This window comes from Venturia canescens, chromosome 2 (assembly GCF_019457755.1).
Source record: "Venturia canescens isolate UGA chromosome 2, ASM1945775v1, whole genome shotgun sequence".
In the NCBI taxonomy this organism is placed as follows: domain Eukaryota; kingdom Metazoa; phylum Arthropoda; class Insecta; order Hymenoptera; family Ichneumonidae; genus Venturia; species Venturia canescens.
In genome coordinates, this window is record NC_057422.1 from 1366095 (window position 1) to 1386696 (window position 20602).

Below are 20602 nucleotides of genomic sequence, written 5' to 3' on the forward strand. Positions count from 1 at the left end.
CTATCCCGTTTGCTCCCCATGTCGCTGACGATTTCTCGTCGTCCAAGTGAACAAAAGTTGTGGGAATGATGGCCAATATACTGTAACGATACCCGGCGAGGTAACGTCAGATAAGCCGCTTTGAAAAAAATATGAGCCAACAAGTGACAATCTAATGCGTTATACGGCCGTAACGAAAAAAATATCTCCGTATCGAATAGGATGAAAACGATTTTATTTATAAAAGCAATTGTTTTTATCAGTTACCGTCCGGCTCTAATGAAGAAGTAAACAAGACGCTGTCGTGTCGGTAGATATAGAATAAATATATACGAGGAATTTCATGTGAAATCATCGGCGATCTCCATACGTGATTTTCACACCAACTTTTTCGAACTTTACTCTTCGTTAATGAATTTTTTTTCATCTCTCAGACCACTGTTTCGACCTCTGATTTAATATTTGGAATCGCTTGCTAATTTTTGTTCGCTGCAAACTTAACGCGACCTCCTTCAAACTTGTGTTTTAAGCATTTTGCAAGTTTGTGCTCTCGGTTGAGAAAAAAATGAGAAAAGAAAAGGTTTTAGTGAAAAATAGGCCGATTTTGTTCGGAGATCCGGTCAATCGACGTTCCAAATGAACTCCTTGTATACGAATTCGTGTATGTGGTCATGATTCAAAAGGATCACATCGCGTATCTTGTTCTTCTTCATACACACGGTGTAGCATGACGAATGTTACCTAATTGGACGAGAAACTTAAACATCGATTGACGATATTGTAAAAAAAAAATGCATCTTCTCTATCATAAATTTTTTTAGAGTATTGACTCGAAGGACAACCGTACGAATGTGACGAACGATTATCCATTCGTACCCGTAACAAAATATGAAGCGTCGCGTAAAAATAATCTTCACATATGAATAAAGTTATAATGATTTAAGAGTTGGCGAATTACGTACCTCGCATCGCAGTTTCACTTGAGCTCGAACGGGGCATGGATCATGCGCGCCCTTTTTGCATTTTCGTACATGGTGCGAATCATAGTAATCAACTTCATTCTGGTTGACCCATCAAGAGCGTACGCGAAGAAATATCAAAATGGTAATTATCGGCGATTCGTTTGAGTGAAAAATTTATTTTCGTTAGTACAAAATTTATTGAGAATGAAAAACGAGAAAAATCTTGTTTCCGAGTCTCAGTAAGAAGACACGTTTAGAAAGCGCCAACTTTATTGTATTTTTGAACATGTGAACGGTTATAGTTTTGGAGAAATGCGGCAACTCGCATTAGAAGCGATTTTAACAATAGCAATTGATAATTTGATGCCACGCTGAGTGGCGCCATTCATTTATTTGTTTAATCCCGAGGCCCGTGCAGCAGGAATTTCGGGGAAAAAGTCAACGATTTTATCACGCATCCGGTAAATAAAAAGGTTTATATATGTTCTTTTATAGTCAGACCTGAAACAGAATCGGAGGCGTTGGAGAGTCTACACAATTGGATGGGTCCAACGCACAAGAACGAAACATTCGACAGAGAAATCTCATCAAAGGAGCTGTCTGATGTAACATTTGGAAGAAACGGCGTCGTCAAGTTCGATAGCGGAAACGCATCATTGGTCAACGGAAGAGTGAATTTGCCGAGCGGAGGGGGCAGGAAGTTTGCTTTACTCAGGACCGTTATGCGGAAGAAGCGATGCATACTTGCTCTGCTGTTACACAAATTGTGAGTGAACGTAGTACGCTATCTTCTGTTCAAGCGTCGTGGTAATAATCGAATAGTCCGAGTGAGATTATAAATCTGATGTGAGAAAAAAAGAGAATCGATCTTATAACCATTGCTTTTGTCCATCGCATTCTTTCAGAGGCTGTTATTGAATCCTGCGACAGTAAGATAGTTAATTATTGGTAGTGAATTTTCGAGAATATTCTCTGTTTCATTGAAATTTAACCCAGCTTTTGTTGAATCTAACATCGTAACATATTGGAGAAGTTTTGCTAATTTTCGACAAACTTTCATTTTTGCCCACAGTGCTTGGCGACCTCCACCGCCAACGATAAGGCCGTACCCGGTTAAATGGCCAATTCTACCGCAAATACGACCAACTCCACCGCGGACAACACGACGACCACCACCACGGACAATAGCACGGACAACAGCACGGACGACAGCACGGACAACAGCACGGACAACAGCACGGACAACAGCACGGACAACAGCACAGACAACAGCACGGACAACAGCACGGACAACAGCACAGACAACCGCACGGACAACAGCACAGACAACAGCACAGACAACAGCACAGACAACAGCACAGACAACAGCACAGACAACAGCACAGACAACCGCACAGACAACAGCACGGACACCACCGACCACGACAAAACGACCGCCAACACAACTACCATCATTGTCGACAATACAAAGCCGAACACGGCCACCATCGACCACGACAAAACGACCGCGAACGCGGCCACCATCATCTTGGACAACGCGACCGACGCGGCCGTGGACAGCGCGACCGACGCGGCCGTGGAAAACACGATCGACGCGACCGACACGACCGCACACACAAATAACTACCTTGCAAAAGCCTCCATCAGACGCCGATTCTATGCTGATAATTCAGGAAAGACCACCGTATCAGTCATCAATAGGTTCGTACCCCGGAAACCACGTAAAGCATAGTTTTGAACCTTTCGAATTTTGTTATATTCTTTAATGCGCAATGCACCAAGCCAATTCCGTTAACGAATTGTTACTCTTCGAATGGAGATCGAGAAGTAGAAACAAAAAGGCACACATTTTGGCTTCTAGTCGACAAATAGAAGTATCCTTGCCTCTATATATTTTTTTTTTCACTTTTTTTGGCTTTTTCTGCATATAATTAAGTATAGTCCGGCAGAATAACGACCGTCCTCTTTATGGCTCTATTCAAAAAGAACTCTGCTCTTAAAATCTTTACTCCGAAATTCATAACATCTCTGCGTCTACTCATGTGTACCATCCATGATCTTTAATATCTCTACTCATGATGAGATACGTTCTGGAATCATCATGAGTAGAGATATTGGGGATTAAATATCACACCGGAGTAGATATGTTAAAGAGGGTGGACGTTCTCTACTCAGATCCGCAATTGTTAAGGTAATGGAACAGTCGCTATCTCGCCACCGTGAGTGCGAGAGAGATAGCTGCAATTTTCGAAATTGAATATCTGCGACACGGTTTGATCAATAAAAAAAAGCCCCTGTCAGTGTATTTTTGCCATCTTTCCGCGTCCGCTGACAGAGCCTTTTTTTGATTATTAAAACGACAGCGGAGAATTTTCATTTCGAAAATTCGAGGTGAGGTTAGTCGACTGATCCATGCTCTTAAGGAGCGGAGTTGTTATCAAGAATGACTATCGATAGAGTTGTTAACTAGTAGCTACATCATCACAGCTCGACACGATAACAACTCGGTTCTTTGAGCATGTGTTTAGAGGAGAACTGTTATTGAATACATTACTGAGAGTAGAATCGTTGACTTGCTGCAAGACAACTCGACTCTTACAAAAATCTACTCGATAACATTTCCACTCCGAAGATTTTTATTTTATGTATGAATCACGTCACTACTCTTTAACATTTCTAGGCGGATAACACAAAAGATTAATGACAAAAGAGGAGACATATTGATTTTCAAATTTGAGAGTGGAGCTGTCAGGAGCAGCGTTGTTTTTGACTAGAGCCGTAAAAAGGACGGTTGTTATTCTGCCTAATGTCCGAAGAATAACGTCCAACGATTTTCAGTTCCAGGGTGTATATATCAAATAAATCCAGGTGTTTTTGTCATCAACGGTGTGCCCAAGCATGACGTGAAACATGCTGCGAAGGTCGATAAAATCAGAAGGATATGGCGTTTTCCCGGTTATTTGGTTCTGGAATTCCAGCATCCGAGGAAAAAAAACGTTTGCATCCAGGTCGCAGGTTTCAGTACTAGCGATGTCTATGTGAATCCGAAAACGAAAAAGACGTTCTTTATATTCGTTGACAACGCAAAGTCAACGTTACTTATCCCGAAACTATTACCGCCGCCGAAAAACAATGTCACTTGCAATTATGCTTTCGATAGAAAAATCATAATTGACAAATATTGGAAAAAATCGCCATCGGGATCTGTCGTCGTGAACGGCGTGCCTCCGCACGATGTGAGAAATCCGTTATGGGTATGGCGCTCACAAAAGTTAGTCGATTCCGAGGGAATGTTGGTTCATCAATTCAATCATCCATTGGATCGACAAAAAGTTCAAATACCGGCGTACGGTACTGACGAATATTTCATACAAGAAACGTCCCAGGTGTTTATTTTATTCGTCGACAATAATGGCCGAACCGTTCTTCTGTACAAAGGCATAATTCAACAGAATGAAAAAATAGTAACGTCCAACAATATCGTTACGATGAAAGCATATAAAAAGTATCGGGAATTTGGCCAGAAATACGGCTGGGGACTGCTGGTCGTACGTGGCATTCCGAAATACAATCTAACAGCGGCGAAGAGGGTTGACGAAACGAAAACGATCATTGACGTCGACGGATATTTGGTTACGCAATTTCAACATCCCATCACCGGGCAGCGAATACAAATACCGGCTAATTTGGGCGACGAATATGTCATCCCATCAAAATCGAAAGTTTATCATATATTCGTCGATGTGGCAAATCGCACCTTACTCATTCTCAAGGATATCGACAAAAAGAAATCAAGTTTGGCACGAGATTGCGTTAACGGATTCAACGCTAACGTCGGTTTGGCTCTTGTGAAATATAAAAAAATTGCCGAAAACCAGCGTCTGGGTTCCATAGTTATCGTCGGACTTCCCAAATACGATATACCGAGAGCCATTTACGTTAATCAAACATACACTTTGATAGACACCGATAGTTTTTTGGTGGTTTATTTCTTTCATCCAACTACCGGCAAGGGCGTGCAAATACCATTCGACGGAGGTGACGAGTACGTACTACCCAAAGAGTCCAAGGTATACATCATATTCGTTGACTCTGCTGGTAAAACCTTGCTGGTTTTCAAGAATCGCAATGTCAAGAAGTACGCACCAGAAGGAAAGCCAAATGGTACGGTCGTGATCGGTGGAGTTCCCTCATACAATAAATCCTGTGTTATATTCGTCAATGAAACCGACCGATTACTTCACTCTCACAAAGTTCCAGTTATTCAATTCGTCCATCCTATCGCTGGACAGGTAATGCAAATACCAGAAAATGGTGGCGACGAATATTTGCTCCCATCGACCTTGCAGACGTTTGTGATATTCGTTGACGCTCAAAATCGAACGTTGCTTGTTTTCAAAAACAAGTATATACCGAAAGAACACAGGTCTGTTGTCGACTCCGGAGACAAATGTGCCAACGTATTTTATGCTATTCAAAAATATAAACAAATTGCGCGAGACAAAGAATGGGGGTCGACGGCAGTTCATGGAGTGCCCAAATACAATAAATCGTGCGTCATATTCGTTAATAAAACCGAAAAAATACTGGACTCCGACGGTTGTTCGGTCATTCAATTCGTCCATCCGGTTACGCGCCAAACGATACGAATACCAGGCCACGGCGGAGACGAGTACGTAGTTCCATTGCTTTTCAAAACGTTCGTGATATTCGTTGACACCAGAGGACGAACTTTGCTCGTTTTTAAGGACAAGCTACCATTGCGAGAAACCCCCAAGTCCGGTGGTTCGTGCGATAACATAATCGAGGCTCTTGACACATACCGCAAAACGGAACGAGAAAAAAGACTGGGATCGATGGTAATCCACGGTGTCCCTAAATACAGCACATCGAACGCCATGCTCATCGATGAAACACAGAAAATAGTGAATTCTCATAGATGTGTGGAAATTCAATTCGTTCATCCCATGACGGAACAGATAATACGAATTCCGTATTACGGTGGTGACGAATTTGTGATGCCATCGGTTCACAAAAAATTCGTCATTTTCGTTGATCACAGAAATCAAACTTTACTTATTTTCAAGGATACCTACTCTCCGGAGGAACGCCGACCAGGGTATGGACACGCTGATACATGCAAAAACGTCATTGATGCTATGAATAAACATCAGCGAATGGCACGAGAAACTGAATGGGGATCACTGGTCATTCATGGAGTTCCCAAGTTTACCACGCGTCATGTTATATTTGTGAATAAAGTGAACAAAACACTGGACTCTGATGGATGTTTGGTAGTGCAGTTCGTGCATCCTATTACCGGACAGAGAATACAAGTACCGTATGACGGGGGTGACGAATTTTTGATGCCTTTAATCTCAAAAATATTTATCATATTTGTTGATAATAGAAGTCGCACTTTATTGATTTTTAAGAGCAAGTTACCGTCGAGTGAAGGAAAACCTGAGAACGACATGAGCGATGAAGATATAAAAATGACAATCAAAATATATGGGGATATAGGAAAAGAGAGAGAATGGGGATCGGTTGTTAACCATGGAGTCCCCGCCTACAATTTATCGAGTGCGATATTTGTGGACAATACTTATCGAACTAGAGACTCTAGTGGATATTTACTTATTACTTTTGTTCATCCGATCACCGAGCAAACAATACAAATACCATTCTATGGAGGGGATCGATACACATTGCCGTTCACCACAAAAGAATACGTTATATTTGTAGACGCTAAAGGTCGCGCTTTATTAATATTGAAACCGCAAAAACCTACGCGAACCACCGAACCGAGTAAACATCAAAATATCAGTCCGGCCTTGATGAAATATCGAGAACTGGCTGAGAAAAATAAATGGGGATGGTTGGTAATTCACGGCCTTCCTAAGAACGACATTCCGAGCGCAATATTTGTTAATAAAACTGATAAACTAGTTGATCCGGATGGATTCTTGATAATTCAATTCGTTCATCCGATTACGGGACAAAAAATAAAAATACCATACAACGGTGGCGATGAATACGTACTGCCAAAAACATCAAAAGTGTACGTCATATTCGTCGATGTCAAAGGCAGGACCTTACTTGTTCTCAAGAAAGAAAATCCATTGAAGGGAACTAAACCACCGACTGATCGTGATCAATCGAAGCTAAACGTTAGCGCCGCCATAAAAAAATATCGAGAAATGGCTGAGAAAAAAAAATGGGGATGGATGGTAATTCGCGGCCTTCCTAAGAACGACATTCCGAGCGCTATGTTTGTTAACAAAACTGAAAAACGAGTTGATCCTGATGGTTTCTTGATAATTCAATTCGTTCATCCGATAACGGGACAAAAAATACAAATACCGTACAACGGTGGCGATGAATACGTACTGCCAAAAACATCAAAAGTGTACGTCATATTCGTCGATGTCAAAGGCAGGACCTTACTTGTTCTCAAGAAAGAAAATCCATTGAAGGGAACTAAACCACCGACTGATCGTGATCAATCGAAGCTAAACGTTAGCGCCGCCATAAAAAAATATCGAGAAATGGCTGAGAAAAAAAAATGGGGATGGTTGGTAATTCACGGCCGACCTAAGTACGACATTCCGAGCGCTATGTTTGTTAACAAAACTGAAAAACGAGTTGATCCTGATGGTTTCTTGATAATTCAATTCGTTCATCCGATAACGGGACAAAAAATAAAAATACCATACAACGGTGGCGATGAATACGTACTGCCAAAAACATCAAAAGTATATGTCATATTCGTCGATGTCAAAGGTCGGACTCTTCTTATTATTAAAGACAATGTTCAACCATTTATTCAGCCAAAAGTACCGAACAAAAGCGAGAGCTCTATGGATTATAAGAAAGCGCACAACATCTCCAGACCGGAAAAATTCGGTCAAGTTGTTATCAACGGATTACCAAAATATGATTTATCTAAAGCGATATTCATATCCGATGCACAAAAATTAACCGAAGAAGATGGATTGCCCGTGCTTGCATTCATCCATCCTTTAACCGGTCGAGAAATTCATATACCGTCACAAGTTGGAGATGAATTTATTTTCCCAAAAACACACGAGCTCTATGTCATATATGTCGATGCTCAAGGTCGAACTTTATTAATTCGTAAAGAAACCGATTCGGGGCCACAAACGATTTCGCGCCATCCAGAAAATATCAATTTCACAACGAAACAGAAAGTCCCTACAGTTTTAAGTCAGTGGTTAGAAATATCAATGGAAAAAGGATGGGGTTGGCTAGTAGTGAAGGGAGTCCCTAAATATCGTTTGTCCCAAGCTATCTTCGTCACGAAGACGAAGAAATTAGTTGACAAACGCAACGTCGAATGGATTCGATTTAAACATCCGGTAACCGGGCAAATCATTCAAGCCCCGTTAGTTGGCACCGACGAATATGTATTACCGAGTACGTCACAAGTTTTCCTCATTTTCGTCGATTTCCAAAAACGTACGTTATTAATTTTCAAGGGCAAGCACAAAATCGTGCAGAATATTGGATGGGGTACCCTGGTCGTAGGGGGATTCCCAAAATACGATCTATCATCGGCGTTATATGTGATGGAGAGAAAAACGTTGATCGATGAAAATGGGATGTTGATGTTAGAATTCGTACACCCAGTGTCCAAGGAAAAAGTTCGCATGCCGTTTGTCGGTTGTGACGAATACGTGGATCCCCACAAGCTCAGAGTTTTCCTCATCGTTGTTGATTCGCACAGCAGAACGCTTTTAATTTTCAAGAGGCTCGCCCCCGGTGAGCCGAATTATCAAAATCACGAAAAACTAGACATTCTCACCAAGGAATACAACGCCATGGCCCAAGAGAATGGTTGGGGTTACCTAGTGGTCAAGGGATTCCCGAAATACGATTTGTTGCACGCACTAATCGTGACGAGGGCTCAAACAAAATTGACGAAGAAGGGCATAGTGATGTTGAAATTTCTGCACCCGAAAAGCAAACAAGAAATTATGGTGCCTTTCCAAGGAGGTGACGAGTACGTGGACCCGCTCACTTTGAATGTCTACATCATTTTCACTGACGCCCAAGGGAAAACGCTCTTAATCTTCAAGGGTACCAAGCCTCCTTCAACTTTCCCACCGTCGAGCGAACCACCTTTGGACCCGAGCGTCGATAACAGTGATCCCCCTTACAACACATCGAACGCAATTTATGTTGCACCGACAGAGTGGAAAGTCGACCAGAACGGGAGTCCGACGATCCAGTTCGTCCATCCGATAACTCATGAACCAATCGAAATCACAGGCGATCGAGATGACGAGCACGTCGATCCGGAAACTGGTAAAGTGTTTATTACTTTTATCGATCGTCTGGGTCGTACGCTGCTCATTCCCAAAGACAAAAGCAGCTCTCCTGCCGGAAGCACTCGGCTTCCCGCGGATCAGAAAAATGAGTACGTTCGCGATGGCGGGTCGAACCTTCCGCAGGAGTTCCAACGAACTCAAATCAATATCAACAAGAACATAAACAAAAATGTATTCTTACCTCGCTGACAACTCTCCAGTGAAATGGAAATCCATACTCTGTTCCGGGGATATTCCGTGAAGACGGCATTGAAAGAGTGTTTCGAATGTCTTATCTCGTGGTATCTACAACGCTCGGCTCTGTATTTCCTGTCTTCGAAAAATCAATAATAATTTATTTACCAACTTAAGGTTGCATTCGTTTCGTTTTTATTCCCTGCGGTTTACAAAACTTCGGAGCTCCCGAAAAACAATATAAATGAAAAATAATGAATTATCATGAATTAGAAGTGTAATTGAAATATCACGAAAGTTAAAATTTGGCGTGGATCGCACCATGGTGTTATCCTTCACAGGGCTGTCTTGACACTATTAAAATCATTGTAATTGACAGACACAGCCGCACTCGACTTCGTATTATTCTTCGAGCGAGAACTCGTTCGCGTAAACGCAGCTGCTCCGTTTTAACCTTTTTTCGTGACTTCGGAAGCCGGTGGTGAGCCGCACAGTATAACAGCTGTGCTGATAATCGTTGTGAAGAAAAATACGCACAAGAGTGCACGGTCGCTGACAAGGGCGACCTGCTTCCACTCGAGTTCCGTTTTCTCACGGTTATCCTGGTCCATGAGGCGTCTCTCGTTGCGATCGATCGTTGTGTGCACCCTCACCAGGATTCGTGACCAGTGCGATTCGAGATTATTTTCTCTCGCGAGATCTGTTCATCAACAGAAAAATTTCACGTCAACGCTCCGAATGAGTCGTGGAATATCCTTTCCCGTTCGCAAATATCAAATTTCAACGTCGTAGAAATTTTCGTAGGAGAAGGCTTAAACGAATCGTCTTTTGCCAGTCAATGAAATTATTATTCATAAAAATGCGAGCATGTATCGCATCGTTGCAAGAATAAATTCAGACGAACAAGGGGAACGATCGCAACGGGCGTAGCTCGCGCGTTGGGGAGAACGGAAATTGAATCTATCCGTAAGAACGCATACGCGGCAGTGCATAAATCGGTATTATATATTAAGGTATTACGATTCCGATGTATGCTGGACGACACCTCGTAGCTTGTGTCGCAATAATACACGGGGAATTCGGGAATACGAAAAAGGGGATGTGAAACTAATCGAGAAAGTATCTGAGATTTGCGAGTTGGAGGACAAAGGGAAACTCCAAGAATTTAGGAAACTTGGGAAATTCAATTGTGATTTGTATGAAAAAATGCGGGTCGACGTGGATTTTGCCTTGGTCAAGTTCCCGAGGGATGAGGGATACTCAAACTTTATCATGTTACACGTAATGAATGCAAAAAGGATGAAATTACTTCACCTAAACTAGGGCTGCTGTTGTTGCTTCCGTGCCTTCGGGCTGACACGTATTTCGGTGAAGAGTGTTGTGGTTGTTGTTGGGACGAAAACTCCGTTGAACAATGGAGAGGGCAATTATTTCTCCGTCGCAAGGATTCGGAGGACGAGTCTTCGTAAGCGTTGAGGTTCGAGTTCTTCGCTACTTGCTACACAGAAATGCGGCAGAACATGTCTACGATGATATTTCGTGGCCGGTCATGACAGGGATCGAGTTAAGCGGTCATTGTGAGCTCCGTATCAATCGGTAAGAACGTCAGAATTCATTTGGTCGATAAAATCTTTGAATCGTGGGTGTACGAACGATTCATAAAAGAAGTTATTTAATCTCTCAATAGTAAATTTGTCGCAGGCACTTCGAGCTCGCGAAGCCTCCTGGTGTTGTTTCGTTACAGGCTTAACCCGCGTAGACACGACGCACTGTTGCAAATTTGCACCCACGAAAATTGCTAGAACTTCAAAATTCCTTTCTTCAACTTGGCCTTTCAATTTTTCTATAATAAAACTTGATTTTTCCATTTTTTTAATGATTCTAATCGATTACTGAGAAATTTTTAGCCCCGAAAAGTCTCGTTGTAAGATTAATTCCATGCATTCATGGATGAAATAAAAAGTTTTGAAGAGTCCAAGTGCGGTGAGCGCGTGACCTCGAAGGGAGTGCGGTGTCTACGGGTTAGCAAAAATGAGGTTTCGTACGTACTTGCTGAAAGTTGAGGAAGACGAATTTGGCCAATTTGTCGAGTACCAGCGACCGGACGATGGCTGGTACCCTGGTCCCTCGTACTCCCCGATGATGGATATTGAGAGTCACTACTGCGAGACCCGAGGCGAACGATACGAGACAGATGCTTACGCCGTAATACAGACCTGTGAAATTTCGTATTTCGCGTTAAAAAATTCATTCGCGCGAGTAGAATTTCAGTTTGTATTACATTTTATTCAAGTTTCCATGGCTTATGGCGACTCACTTATGAGTGGGGTTTTTTCCGTGGGCGGCAGAGTCTCTCGGATAGTCATTAAAAAAACCGTCATCGATAAAAGCGCTGAAATTCCGAGGGTGACCTTCTCCCCTGACTCGGATGGCACGTAAAACACGAGAAGTGCTGTTCAAACATGGAAGGAAAGTTTTATCGACGCGCGGATGAACGAGAGGAACATTTTCAATAGATACTCCCTGTCTGCTCATCGGAATATTTATGAATGGATTTAGGAATCATCGAATGGATTTTCGCTACTTTACAACAAACGAAAATTCATAAGAAAGTACATATTCGTGAGGGGCTTATCACCGATGGAATTATTCGTATAGTTACGTTGTTGGATGTCGTAGCTAGTGCGGGATTGACGTTCCGAAACACCGCTCATGGTTGAACTTGAGCTAACTATAATTCCTCTCTTTCCTCTCCTCCAATCTAGGAAGCATGCCCAGCCCGCCGTTCCTCGTTCATCTCCCGCGGGGTTGATAACGAATACTTTTAACCGCGATGAGATCCGAATGAAAAGGACGCCGAACGAAGATTCATTTTTCCGTGGATTCACACCGCGGCCACGCGCGGGTAATAAAATTCATAAGCGAACAGTACAAAAGCCACTTCCGTATAGGCGAAACGAGCTTGTCGCCAGCCCCTTTAAACGCCCGTTTACCCGCGGCTTGTTCCCACCCTATCGACACATGCAGTAGCGCGACGCACGCCGTGTTGTCTCTACCCGCCGGTCTGCTGTCGTGAAACGAGTGAGAGGACGCGGGCACGCTGAAAGTGACGAGGGAGGGGAAGAGAGATTTACCGCCGTCCTGTGCGAGGACAAAAATAATACAACGTTTCCATGAGATTCGTTCTCCATGAGATACGGTTCGCGTGCGAACTCACTAGGAGCCCAAATTGCGCGGAAAATTCATCACCCGGACCGTGCTCCAGATCCGCGAAGAGGCCTCTTACGACCTCGATTAATCATAAAAACGATCGGCAAAAGCGATAAGCTAGCGCTTTTCTGCTGGACTTTTGGGAACGGCGCGAGGAAAGACTCGGTCTCAGGAACGTCGGATTGAACGAAATAAAAAATGGGAATTCAATAACGTACCTATTCCGTTGATCAGGAGGCAGGGCAATATGAGATTGAAGACGTAAAACATCGGCCTCCGCCGGAGCCTTATTTCGTATGTAATATCCGGGTAAGGCTCAGGACAGCAGGAATAAAATTCGATGTTTCTTCGGGCTGAAAAGTCAAGCAGGTCGAACTCGCCGTTCGCTTGATAGTTGCTGATGTCACCCTGCTCGCTCTGACGCTCCAACTCGAGCTGGAAAATTAAAGGGGGACGAAAATTCCCGATGGAAGACGGTGGACAAAGGATCCGAAGACGCGCGATTGAAACAGCTAACTTGGAGGATCGTATTAAGGTGATTAACGAGCCATCGCGCGGCTCTCACAGACTTCCGGTCCTTATCGAGAGCTCTACCGAGAATTCTGAGAAAATCAATCAGGCGGAAGGCGACACGGATTCACGGACGCAGAAGCTTACGAGCTCGATGATTTCCTGTATAGTTATAATATAAGATCTGTATATCGGGAGCAAGTATATTGGGAATAATCACCGAGTATGTACGAAGAGGATTCGTAAAAATTGGACTGCTCCCGACTTGAGGACCGAACACCGCGGCCGCGGCTGTGAATCAGGGAGCGAAAGTGCATGGACAATATTTATTGAACGAGCGGTAAATGTCAGATATCGGAAAATGAAAAAAATGTCAAGTTTATACGGGGCTCTGATTTAGCGCGAAATAAAAGGGGAGCAGAAGGATCGATTGGTGCATTCGGGATTAAGCTGTTCGAACTGTGAAGGCTCCTGGACCTTTTTTCGTCAAGCTATCTGGCGTCTCTTTCGATTTGCCGCTTTTCAAACCCGATAGAAAAGTTTACCTCGGCGTTGCAAACTTTTTTCCTCGCGAATAACGAGTTCATCGCTGCTGAACGCTTCGAGTTTTTCAGGAGAGCTTTCTCCCCGACGGCATGCTGCTTCCCCTTACTCGTTAAAGGCCCTCGCAGTTGACAATAACTCGATCAACGCGGACGCGCCACTCTTTTTATTTCAACTAACCGCACCCTCGGAAATTTCACGGATTATCCAATTTCGATCCGGCCGACGGACGGACGGCGTTTGTTTCGAATACGAAGGAGCCACACGCATTCATTCCGGAGCGAATAATTTACGTTCGAGGATCCACGGAAGACAGAAAAATATTTACGCGACGATATTCTCACCTGATATCCATCGTACGTCCACGACGCCCATTTCAGAGCGCATCTTTGCTCGTCGAAGGGAAAAAATTCCACGTCGATGTTGCAGCTACTACGAAAAATTCCGTGGCTCAACCAAACCACTTCCCCGGTGTGGCTCACTATCACATTCGTATTTATTACTGCCGAGCTGTACTGTGGATCTGCACTGTTTTTTAATTAATCGTCATCAGGGGACAATATTAGTTGAGCGTCGAGTATACTTCCTTAAGATATACACTCAAATGTCGTAATAACCAAGAGGGAGCTTCCTGCACATTCTCAAATAAGTTACTATTCGCTGCTATCCGGCGCATGCAAATAAATACTTTATGGCAGCTCACATAAACAGAACTGGTGTAACTTGCTCAGAAGCAAATGCAGTGAAAGTTGGCCAATTACCGCGCGAATTGCCCGGCTGGCTGACAAACTTCGGTACACCGAGCGGGTGCAAACTACGAACGCGTGTAATTCGGCAAACAATATTACAGCTACGATTCGAGCTCGAAAGATTATTCGTAACGGTACTGCGTCATTTGATACGCGAATATATGTGGAAATGAGGCGAACAGCGATCGTTCGTTTACCGCCGACTGGCACGGTACGTGAAAATCAGTTACCGAAAAAGTGTGAAAACCCGCGTTTACCCACTTGTTGTAAAGTATCGTGTCCGGTCGCCAAACGCGGTTGTACGGCACCCTGATTACCCGAATTCCTGCGAATTCCGAAGTGTTCCATTTGAGGTGGTGATCCGTCCAGATCTGGGTAACCCAGCAGTTCGTTGTTAGAATCTGATTCTTCTCATCCTGAAAGGAAACTCGTAGAAATTTTCTCGATCGGTTAAACAACTGTTATTCCTGATAATATTCAGCATTTATTTTGGCCAACTTCCCTGACGGGATTCACATATTTTTATCGAAAATTTAATTAAATACTCCGAAACCTCGAAGAATTATCGGGATGTTTTTTCTTCGGCCCTTCGGTGGCATTGACGCCATTTGGCGTCGTATCAATTCGCGCATTTTGGTCCGTCATTTTGAATTTCTGCATTCTGAGTGCAGATTCGTAATCGGCAACCTCGAAAACCGCCGCTACCAATTTTCGTGGAAACGTGAAAACTTTTTTTCAGCGTTTCGGACACTTGGTGTGGAAAAAGTCTTGCCACCGAAGAGGTTGAGTCTTTTTTTAAGCATCCCGACTATTTTCAACTCGAAACTGAGGACGTACGCGTCTGCGGAGATTCTTCATCGCCCGATCAATGTTTAAGAGTGCAATGTCACGACTTACAACATCGATAATGTGATGGAGGGAGAGCCCGAACACGACAACAAGCGGCTGTGACGAATTCTTGGCTGGTCGGACTCCCGCGTCGTAATTATCAAGCAAATGTTTCGTTAATCTGTATTCGTGTTCGTCGCAAGAGCCTGCAAATAAAAATAAGAAACAATTCTTAAGAAATCGATATTAAAATCAGCGAATTCAAGTCCTCCGAAGTCATAAAAATCCTATAAAGTGCTTTCAGCCCCCAAGAAACTATAGACAAGCCCGAACAATGAGAATCAAGTATTCGATAAGTTTGGTCGCTAAAGATAAACCCATCGATCCTACGAGCCTGGTGAGCGGTTATTGCACGCGCTAAAGGCGCTGATGAGAGAGTCAACAACGCCGATGTTTGAACAAGCGGATTTCATCCTTTCATGGTCTGTACCGTTTTCACCTGACCTGTCACATGCTTCATCGAATTTTCTCATCGAACAAATTAATCCCCAAAACGTTCCGCTCGCATCGAATGACCTTTGAGAGCTGCCACGACGATAAGAGATCGATGTAATCATCGCGGAGCGTCTGGTACAAAGTGGCTCTTTCATCACCACGTTCCAAGTGACTCCTCAGCTTTTCACGCCTCCTCCGAACGTACCCTCCGATATTCCAAAGGACAGATTATTTTGGGCGATACAACAGCGCGTCGATGCAATAATAACTAATCCCAAGCGATCTTAATCGCACGTGAATTGATTAATGGAAAGCCGAACGGATCGAAAATCAATCGAACGAACGCAAACAAGCTTCGCCGATACGTCCTCGCTCATTTAATTGTAATAATTCTATCCCCGGAAGCTGCAACCACTATCAAGAAAGCCAATTTCCTAACGAATACGGCTTTGCTCCGATAGTTTGAGCTGCAATTTTATCGATTCTATTCCTATTTCATCCCAGTCCCTCCGCATCTCCCATCTCCCACATCCGGTTTTTCCATGTTCGCGAGGAGCAGCTTTCGGACGAAGGAAGTACTATCTCTCCAAAGGGATGATGTCCTACAAGTTCCAATCAGTTCTGTATCAGCGTTGTATCGACTTATAGCAAACAGAGGGGCGTACTGTTATGGTTCGACAGGTAAAGAGATGCAAAATGTACCTCCTTTCGCTGCTTGACCCACTATGTATCGGCCACTCGATATCGAACTCCTTCGGATCTGACCTCAACGATTTTTTATGAAAAAACGAGGAAAACCACTATTCTTACGCTACGACAATTCGCTCGAGGTCCAACCGAGTGTTTGAGTTGAAACAAAACTCTTGGAGCGAGCATGAAATACCGGAGAACTCTACTTCCATTCGAATTTTGTGTACACAATATTTGAGATGCAGTTAAATTGTTGAAAACTGTTAGCTACACAAATAATTGGACGCGGATAAAAAGTTTTGCTTCACTTCAAAGTTACGTGACGCCTCAATGGGAGTTTTCTCAGCTGGAATTTTATTGATGCGTTTCTATGTACAGAGTGTTGCACGAGTAGCGGCGTGCTGAGCTTTTTAAGATTAACGATTTTTGTGAGATAATTAATTGAACAATGTTTTTGGTGAACTTTTTCAGCGTCATTTGTTCTCTTCGCGATAGAACTTTGGCTTCGTATAAAATAATAACAAGATCAAATGTATTGTTGAAGAAAGAAATATTGAAAATTATCGAAAACAATCGGAAACGCCATCGCTCCGGTAAAGACTCCCTGGCAGCGACTCGTCACACCCTACATAAATGTACTTGGCTCAGAGTCGCTAGCGCGACTCTGGATGAACTCCGCTTCGTCGTTTGCAATCGATCAATAGCTCGTGAGCGTTGTACATCGAAAAATGACTGAAAAGTTATCTCCCCGGAACCTCGAGAGCGGCCCAGTCCTCGAATGAGCAGCGCGAGTTTCGAGACACCCTGCTTACAAAAATGAGAGCGAGGAATATTCAACGAAATAGAGGCATACGGCCGGCAGCATATCGAACAGAGTTATAATGGATTTTCGAAGGGAAAATCCTTCCGCAGACGAACTCGTACGAATATCGTACGCGTGTCTCTGGTGAGGAAATTCCTCAGTTCTTTATTTGACACTATCTTCGACGTGTGTAGCAAACGGGGTGGCATGAATCGAAAAAAATTTCCATCAAACGTGGGACAAGAGCGTGCGTGCGCGCGAAGAGGGTTGCTGACAGATGAGATGGTATGATCGCGACTCCCGGAATAAGTAAATTGCAGCAGGATTCGATTCGAGACTCTCGGAGTCACGTGATCTACCATCTCGGAAGGAAAAAATAACGGAGCCGGCAGAAATTCCAATGGACACGTTGGAAGGTGAAATTCACGCTGGATAATTCGCGGATAATGGAAAGGAAGACTAATTGCATAGTCTCGTACGGCTTGAATATTTGATCAGGGTACCCGGAACATCATCGGTGCTGGTTGTCTCGTTCATGAGGATGGTGAGGGCCGGGGCAGGATGCTGGGATGCGCGTTAAAACTGCACCATTCCTCTTTAAAGAGAAAAAAGGTACTATCTCTTGAAGGATGCGGTCGAAAAATTGATTTCTATTTTTTGCGAGGACAAATGGAAAAAGGTTGCATCGATTCGCGCGGTTCGAGGCACGGAATCTCTCGTTGTATATCAACGTGCATGCATACGCGTATATCTCGTGTTTTTCGTTCTCGTTTAATTTCACTCGAGGAATTCACAATTGGCTAACTCAATAGTTGCCGAGGTTTGAGTCTGCCCCGGTCAGTCAGCGAGCTCCTGTCCTCCCCCGTCTCGTGCCGCGTTGCGTCGCTCTTATGTATTTCCGATTCCAATTGTTCGGAGGTGGGGCTGCCGCTGGGAATATGCAAATTGGCAGATTTGCCCCATCGCAACCGCAAAATAGTTCAAACCTCAACAGCGAACCTACCGTAGCAGCAGGCTTCGCGGAAGGGTTTTAAGCCTACCGCGGAAGGACAACATTTGCAAACGCTCGAGCGACCGTCGTACGTGCGCTCTACGAAATTCATAAAGGAGCAAAGACGGGAACGCTGCTCGGGGCTCACCCCGAAGTGCCAAGTTCGAAGCAGTGGGGCTTTTGAACAATAAGTGGCGGGCTCAATACCGTAGCGGGGATTATTAAATCGAGTGAGAGCGGGGCGTACGCGTATATATAACTTCTGCTCGCGATCTTCGCTCGGGATTAAGCTTCGACTAGTTTCGACAGCAGCGTACTTCCGTGTTTTCGAATTCCATTGAGGGGTTTCCGTATATGCGATGGTACAGAGCGGGAGGGAGAAGCTGCGATGAGGAAAGTCCCGCAGGAAAATTGTCTTTAGAAATTTCGAGTGATAACTTTGACTAATAACTTTCGGCCCTTTACATTGATAAAATATCGAGAGGAAAAGTTGAACGTTGAAGAAAATTTGCGCGTAATCAATGCCCCCGTGAAAGCTGATTGCTCTGAATCCATTTTTTTTCACTTCAATCTCACCCGCCGGAGGTTGGGAAACTTAAAAACTTTGACCTTGGAGCTCTCGGAACTGTTGAAACCCCTTGTACACTCGAAAGCTTCGCGAATCCCCCCCTCCTTTGAATTCAAAAGTTTTTCAACGAGCCTCCCACAGATATTCACGTTTTAATCATTAAGAATGCGAGGAAAGTTGCTGCGTCGAAAATTCTCACGACGGAGACTCAATGTGTACGAATTTATTATCTCTTCTCCGTCGTTCTTTGCTTAACAGCTATTCGGGCAAATGGCAGAACACGAATTTCACAATTTAAATCACAAATTACAGATTCCCTCGGGACAATCGACGAAAATTACTCGAGCGAACATTTGCAAATGCTCGAAAACGAGACGGGAGAGAGCAAAACCGTTTCAACTCCTTGGAGAACTTGGCTTTCTTGCTTTTTGATCAAGACACTCGTAACTTCTTGTCACGCAATCTTCATTCGTTAACATCCCCTTGTTCTATTTAATCAAACGATGAATCTTATCTCGGTTCTCACCGCTCCTTCAAATTCCCTGTATTCTATTTTCCAATGAAAAATTCAACTCTACAAACTTCATCGTCGCAGCTCCTTATCACCGATGTTTTAGCACGTTTGAAATTTTCTTCATACCTTTTTTTCGCAACACGTCGAGCGTAACATCAAAATTCGATTACCATAATTGAAATCACAGTTGACAAGATTGCGCTAATAAAAATTTCATTCATAATTCATTTTCTGTAAACTTTTGGGCCGAAATTTCACCGTGGAAATGACATTTGCATTGGGAATAATTAAGTTCGTACGCTCGCAACTGTAAAATATTAGTTTTTGATAAAGCTTGCAATTGGATTGACGTTAGAGGTGTGACGAGTGGTATTTTGTGTTTTGGATTCTTTCGAACAGTTGAATCCGAACTGACGAAGTTTGAGGAACTTTTCAGTCGGTTCGGTTAGCTCAGAGTCGAGTCGTTTCTCGACAGGATTTTCCAAAGTCGTCGTCTAAAAGGATTCGAAAAAGTTGATAAATCTGCTTACCGGCAACGATGAAGCAGGCCAGGACTCCGAAACGAAGAAGAGCTGCAGGACGAAAGGACGACGGCATGTGGAAAATCGACGGGAGGACAATTCGGATGAAAAATACGCGAACGAAAGGACGACCGGCCTCCGACTAGTTTGTATCCGAGCGTTTTCGAACTGGCTTTTCAATTCTACTCTGCGTGTTGGTCCAGCGCGCGCTTATCCCTTCCATCGCCGGAGTAAAATATCTTTTGGTTCTCTTATGACGGCGCAGGCGTTCGACCCTCGCTGAAAATTCGAGCGGGAACGTGACGGGAGTGAGGTTCGAAAAAAATTTTGTGAAAATAATTTTCCGACCCCGAGTTCGAGTCGCTCGAAGTGTGATCACCGAAAGCTGCGATTTGTGAAAATACTTTTTTCGGATTCCCGTTAAAAATGGTGTTATCGATAAAGTCAAAAAAAATGGTTTGCAGCGAAATCCTGTAAGCCGTTGTAACGCGCGCGTGAAAATAAAAGGATCAATCTGCCGTAAACTGTTTCTGCGAAAGCTTGCTTTCGCTCGGAATTAATTCTGCTTGAAATAATCCTGAGAGGATATTCGGTGGGATCGGGAACACTGTTACAAAAGCGCGAAGCTTTACCATCCTGCTGAATATTAAAGCACTGAAGCGAAACACGTGCGTAAATACGGAAACTGCTTTTGTGCAAAGCGAGTAGATTACAT

General features: G+C 43.6%; 3 protein-coding genes across 3 annotated transcripts; 2 read left to right on the plus strand and 1 right to left on the minus strand.

The window, feature by feature from the left end:
- Positions 1-81: 81 nt before the first annotated feature.
- Positions 82-2564, plus strand: LOC122407149 (histone-lysine N-methyltransferase set1-like). The gene is made up of 4 exons (XM_043413173.1): positions 82-1083; positions 1437-1707; positions 2014-2212; positions 2262-2564. The coding sequence occupies exons 1-4, from the start codon at positions 984-986 to the stop codon at positions 2562-2564; spliced, it is 873 nt and encodes a 290-aa protein (XP_043269108.1). The 5' UTR covers positions 82-983.
- On the plus strand, positions 2268-9642 carry LOC122406229 (uncharacterized). Its single transcript, XM_043411550.1, has 2 exons — positions 2268-2642; positions 3780-9642. The coding sequence occupies exons 1-2, from the start codon at positions 2600-2602 to the stop codon at positions 9479-9481; spliced, it is 5745 nt and encodes a 1914-aa protein (XP_043267485.1). The 5' UTR covers positions 2268-2599; the 3' UTR covers positions 9482-9642.
- Positions 9639-20044, minus strand: LOC122406230 (neuronal acetylcholine receptor subunit alpha-7-like). Its single transcript, XM_043411551.1, has 9 exons — positions 19897-20044; positions 15376-15512; positions 14740-14894; positions 14074-14257; positions 12895-13111; positions 11784-11918; positions 11516-11682; positions 10781-10964; positions 9639-10166 (listed from the first exon to the last, which is right to left on the minus strand). Exons 1-9 carry the CDS (start codon positions 19961-19963, stop codon positions 9916-9918), a joined length of 1497 nt encoding a protein of 498 aa, XP_043267486.1. The 5' UTR covers positions 19964-20044; the 3' UTR covers positions 9639-9915.
- Positions 20045-20602: the final 558 nt, after the last annotated feature.